The sequence below is a fragment of the Pseudonaja textilis genome, chromosome 4 (genome assembly GCF_049901715.1).
Source record: "Pseudonaja textilis isolate UNSWEBS1 chromosome 4, rPseTex1.2, whole genome shotgun sequence".
Lineage (NCBI taxonomy): Eukaryota > Metazoa > Chordata > Lepidosauria > Squamata > Elapidae > Pseudonaja > Pseudonaja textilis.
Genome location: NC_141993.1, coordinates 30,644,519 through 30,650,518, shown reverse-complemented (window position 1 = coordinate 30,650,518; position 6,000 = coordinate 30,644,519). Strand labels below are relative to the sequence as shown.

General features: G+C 35.7%; 1 protein-coding gene across 3 annotated transcripts in view; it reads right to left on the bottom strand.

Annotated features, from left to right (window-relative positions):
* Nucleotides 1-1,543: 1,543 nt before the first annotated feature.
* Nucleotides 1,544-6,000, bottom strand: part of TCERG1L (transcription elongation regulator 1 like) — a 177,945-nt gene continuing 173,488 nt past the window's right edge. For 2 of the 3 annotated variants that reach the window (XM_026710607.2, XM_087932519.1), the window contains exon 13: nucleotides 1,544-2,670. In XM_026710607.2, the coding sequence (XP_026566392.1) occupies nucleotides 2,514-2,670 (157 nt within the window). In that variant the 3' untranslated portion in view covers nucleotides 1,544-2,513. The remainder of the gene's footprint in view (nucleotides 2,671-6,000) is intronic. The other variant, XM_087932520.1, reaches the window with a different exon arrangement.

Genomic DNA, 6,000 nt, shown 5'->3' with positions numbered 1-6,000 from the left:
GCTTCAAAGTAACAAATACAGCTACATAACTAAAGAAACTGTCACTTTCAAATCTAGAATGCCTAAAACATTGCCACTGATATAGGGCAGCAACCTCAATATAATTTCCTGTGGGTATTTTGGCAAATATTGCTTTTGTTAATAACTTTTAATCTAGTCAAAGGTGAGTAATGCATTCCAAAGTACCTTAAGCAATAAAGGCAGTTTCTCATATGGCAACCATTCACAAATACGATGTTGATTAAATTAAATATCCAATCCTTTTACCAATCCTTGCAGTTACAATCTTAACAGTCTATAAAACAAAGCAAAAGTGAAGTAAGATAATGAGCAGTGTTGTGGTTACACTTTGCAAAACAATCAAATTGTTAGTCTCAATTTTTTCAGGAACTGGGTATGTCTAGTTTAATGAAAAGAAGGACTAGGGGATATCAGTGTTCCAATATCTCAGGGGTTGCAACAAAGAGGCAGTCAAGCTTTCTCCAAAGAACCTGAAGGCAGGATTAGAAGCAATGGGTAGAAACTAATCAAGGAGAGAAGCAACCTAAGAACTACAGAGAAATTTCCTGACAGTTAAAACAATTAATCAGTGGAACAACTTGCCTCCAGAAATTGTGAATGCTCCAACATTGGATTTTTTAAAAAAAGATGTTGGATAACCATTTGTCTGAAGTGGTGTAGGGTTTCCTGCCTAAGCAGACCTCCAAGGTCCCTTCCAACTCTGTTATTCTATTCTAATTGTGGTTGCTAAATGAAGATTACAGGGTCAAAGGTCCTCAAGTTACAACCTGGAACATCAATTGCTTAGCAAGGCTATTTGTACCTGATCTTATGACCTTTTTTTGCTACAGTTGCTAAGTGAATTATCCCAGTTGTGAAATGAATCTCACAGTCATTACGTGAATCCACCTTTCCCCATTGATTTTGCTTGTTGGAAGCCATGAGGGTAGATCCCCAAATGGTGATCATGTGATCTCCAGTATTCTGTAAGTGACACAATGTAGAAGAGAGACTGGCAGAGCTATGGGGAAGAGTTAAATGAGACATCAGTTTGGAATCCTTATGTATCACAGTCGAAAGAAGTCCAAACCCACTTTAATGCAGTTAAAGCTTATTTGTCCAGATGCTAATCCTGTGCATTGGCTATAGTAATCAATTAATTAGGACCTTAACATGTGCACCTGTTTTTTTCACATCTGATGCATAAATGCATGCCGGTTGCCAAGTGCCCAAATTTTAATTTTGTGAGCATGGGGATGCTGCAATGTTTTTAAAAGTGGGGACCAATTATTGGTCATTTTTTTCAATTATAATTTTAAAGAATCACTAAATGAATGGTGCAAATTGAGGACTACCTGTCATCCGAGATGATTTGAACTGTAGAAGGTTGCCTTCTTCTGGAGAAACTAAATTAAAGAACGTTGGCTAGAATTAGAAAAAGTTTTCCCCTTCCATACTTATTCTTCAGTCTTCAATTAAATAGATTAATTAAAGTTGTGATTTTAGAGATAATTTCAATCATTTGGTAAAACAACATGACCAATAGTCTTAAAATATTTATTAATTAAAAAAAGATTAAAATCTTTGATTATACAAAGATGAGACTGATCTCATGCAAACTCTTCGCATACAATAAAAATAACTCAAATATTAGTAGGACGGGTTTACAAAATAACTTCTTTATAATAGCTTTTAATATAGAAGTGCTGCTCGTCTTGATGTGCCTAGAGCATTTTGAGAATAATTTAATTACAAAGCTTTTTTTTGGTAAAGATTTATACACTGTTCTACAGGAAAGATGCCAGGATTTTCACATCTTCACTATGATTACAATTAATACCCTATTACTACTACGACTCAGAAAACTAGACTTAGACCTATGAACATTGAATAATGATTTCTTCAGTATCACTGGACCTTTAAACCATTTACTTATTTATTTTAATGTACAAAGCTGCCGAAACATAACTGTGCAGCATTTTTTAACCACTTTTATTTGGGAGCAAGTGTTGGTAAAGTCAACAGGACTTATTTCCAAATAAATGTGCAGAGAAGTATAGTGTTACCTTTTATTTTTCTTAAATGGTTAAAAAAAAATCCTTGATATTATTATGGATGGCATCTGCTTCTGCTTAATAACAAATCATGCTGGATTTCAATTTTGTGTATATTACAAATAATTTTCATAAATTATTAAAACAATTAAGGGACTGAAATATTATGTAATTAGAAACGCATCAAATTTGAATGTTGTACAAAAAGAGAGCTTCAATATGAAACATTAAGTCTCTGAGAATGAAATATACTACAGATTTCTGCAGTGCAGTCTTCCATATACAACAGACAGAAACTTTGTGTGCTTAGATGGCTCTTCGGATTTTCTGACTTTTTTTCCTTCCTCTAATTGCTGGGAGTAAAAAACTCAAAAGATGATATTAAAATGCATGCCACTCATCTTCTCCAACCATAGATGCCCCAGTATTTGACTTGTATTCTTATTGCAGGTTTCCTTTTTATCTCATTTTCCGTAGCCTTATTCTGTTCTCTTTGTCTCTCTTTTTAAGGATAAGTATGAACTGGTTGAAAAAATGCTCTTGGTCTTTCTTTTTCTGAACCAATCGAAAACGTTGATCTGTACCATATTTCTCTGCAAACTCCTTAAAGGTGGTCCTAGAATGGGAAAGGAATAATCAAAGAATAAGCAAGGATTCTCATACAACTGCAAGCTGGGTCAATAGATGTTTATGAATGAAGGCAAATATATGTGTCCTATGTTTCAGGATCCAGTCTGGGTAGGTCAGGGGTGTCAAACTCAATTTCATTGAGAGCCATATCAGGGTTGTGTTTGACATCAGGGGCCAGGGTGGGTGTGGCCAGGTGGGTGTGGCCAGCTTGTCATCACTCATGTTGGGGCACTTGTGGGGGCCGGAGTGCTCTGCCAGCAAAAATGGGCTCGTGAATTCCATTTTTGGCTGAGCTGGCCTCCTGCAACTCTCTGCCAGTGAAAAGGGATCCAGGCCTCCAGAGCTCCATTTTCACTGGCAGAGGCACCATGGGGTGGTCCTTTGCTGTTTTCCAGCAGGCTAGATCTAAGCACCTCATGGGCCAGATCCAGCCTGCAGACTTTGAGTTTGACATCCTTGGGGTGAGTCATCAGGATCTGAGGTTTGCATTCTGCAATTGATGGTTATTGTCAGGATTCCGGTAGTCACCCCAAATTAAATCATGAGTCTTGAGCCAAGCTTTCAAAACTTCAAAGGATTTAGTGGGAGTTAACACATCCGGCACTGCCTGGGTGTAGCTGACTCTGAGACTCATAATTCATTTTCACCCTTGACCCTGGTTTTTCCCCAGCCTCTGGGTGTATCATAATTCATATTCTCCAATGAGGCACATCCATAGCCAAGAGTCATCAATCATGTTCTCCAGTTAGAGTTTTGCACGGCAGAAACATCAGTCACCTACTTACTATCTCTAAAAAACTATGTATGGAATGCACTTTCGATTTCCAAGCTGCTGCACTGCTCTTTCAAACCCCTTTCCCCCCTCCCTTTCTGTTGGCAACTCTAAAGAGATCATAGAAATATTTTATGAGTTGACAGTTGTACTCTTTGGCTCTTTCTTAAACACACAGGCTTTTTTTTCCCTACTGAAACCATTTTTACTGCATCTTTTCCTTGTCACAGAGGTGAAAAGAAAATGGAAATATTAAAGTCAAAAATCTCGAAAATTCATTGACCTGCTTGGCTTCTCATCCTAAGTCAATATTCCACTTTCACATAATAGACTCATTTATTGATTCATGGAACCTCGAGGAATAATTAGTTCGCTGTGGATGATCTAACATAATTAAGATGGGATTCTCAAAAATTAAGAATTTAAATAGTTTCACTAAAACTTGCCAAACAACATGGCTTCTTTCCTTCCATAGCAGCATAATATTTTAAAAGGCTAAGATTTACATCAGAACTGGTGAGTCAAATATTTTTTTATTCTAAAGTGTGACTCTCTCTGGAAATATGGAGGATGGGACCAGTACTAACATATATAGGAGAATTTGTGAAATAATTTGTATGGCTAAATAAAAAGTGTGTATGGCATATGGAAATTCTAGCTTAAATTTCAATGATTGGCTTTATGTAAATTGCATTCAGGACCACACAGTTAAAAACCTGTTCTTAGTGTGTGTGTGTGTGTGTGTGTGTGTGTGTGTGTGTGTGTGTGCTTTACACATACAAGGTCCATAGTAAATAGGCAGAATTTTAATCACATGAGCAAGGCAGACATCTTGATTTTTGATGACCCTGCTTCATAACGTCATGTAGTAATTTTTAGGCACCCCATGAAAATCACAGAAAGTGGAGAATTTAGAAGGGATTGTTGTATTTAAAGGGTCATATTTTTTGAAGCATTGCAGGAAAAATGGATGAATCTAATGATTCTGATCCCTTTTTGAAATAACTTTCCACCCCCACCCCTGGTTTCCCTAGGTATATTTGCTTTCTAGTAGCTTGAAAATATTCAATTCAAGAAAAAAGGGCCTTTCCCCCCATGATCTTGACAGAGATAAATATCATATTTCTAGAGTAACACAGAACATGTTTGTTTTAGCTTAAAAAGTGAAGACTTGCAAAGTGTTCCTGCTAGAGATAATAAAATAGAGATAATAATTGGTTCACTTTACAATACAAGAAGCTAGTTTTCTGCAATATTAAGCGTCCGCCTGGGGAATTATTTTAAACTGTGAAAATGTATCGTACCTGCTCTCATTTCTGGTCTTTGACTGAAATAAACTTTGACTTGACTTGAGTATCTGCCACATGATATTATTTTTTAAAAAATGGAAATGAAAGGAGGTGCTGACCCAGTGATTAGCCCACATGCCCAAAACAAATAAAATGTCAAAAACATCCAGGGTTGGACTTAGCATTCAGTGATAAAGGATATGAGTGTAGATACGAAAGGGCATAGAGAATATCTTATCCATTTGATTTCTTGCAAATTGGTATTTTGTGATTGTCCTAGTCATCATGGCAGCATTTTGCAACTATGTGATTTTAATATTCCTAATATTTATGTGTTATCTCTCTCTCTCTCTCTCTCCCCATCTCTCTCCCCCCCCTCTCTCTCCCACCCCCGCCTTCAATTCAGCTTTTGATTCCTGATGACTACCTAGATAAGTCTTTCTCATTTTCTTGGCAATATTTCTGAAATATTTTGACACTGCCTTCTTTGTAGGGTTGCTTAGACCCAGCTACCTTCCTGCCTAATGCATGAATAGAACTCACATTTTCCCAGTTTCTGCTTGTTGCCTTAACTACTAGACGAAACTGTCTCTAATTAATTTTTATTACATTTATATCCTGGATTTTGTTGGAACTCAAGCATCTAGCAGTCTGTCCTACGTTTCTTCTCCCATAACTATTGTGTGTGACCATAGTGGTGAAAAGACCGTAACAAAGTGACACCAATAATCAAAAAACAACTGAAAAATAGCTATATATATATATTCTTATTTCATCTTTAACAAAATAACTATAATGGTGCAGTGCAAGTCAACCTTTTAAATTATTATCATAGCTACTTTCATTCTCATAGGTATTGAATAATTCTTCAATATTCTCCATATAGAAAAAAATATAATACATTGTTAAAATCTGAAAATTATTCCCTACATTAACATAGGGAGGTTTATAAAATTATTCAAACAATGAGCAAGTTTTTCTTTATCTCTGTAATATAAATCTGTCATCATAAACTATCTTAATGATTAATAAAATTACAAATAAGAATCATAACTTTATAAACGATTCTTAGATACTTCTTTCAATGAAAGATCATGGAAAACAGCTAAACAAAACAGGCAACATTTTAAAATCTTATGTTTAGTGTGCAGTCACCATTATGAATGATAAATTCTTGTGTGAATATAATTTGGAATTTGTCAGAAGGCAGAAAAGACATTACTGATTTTATAATATAATAAAGTGTACTTGGGCA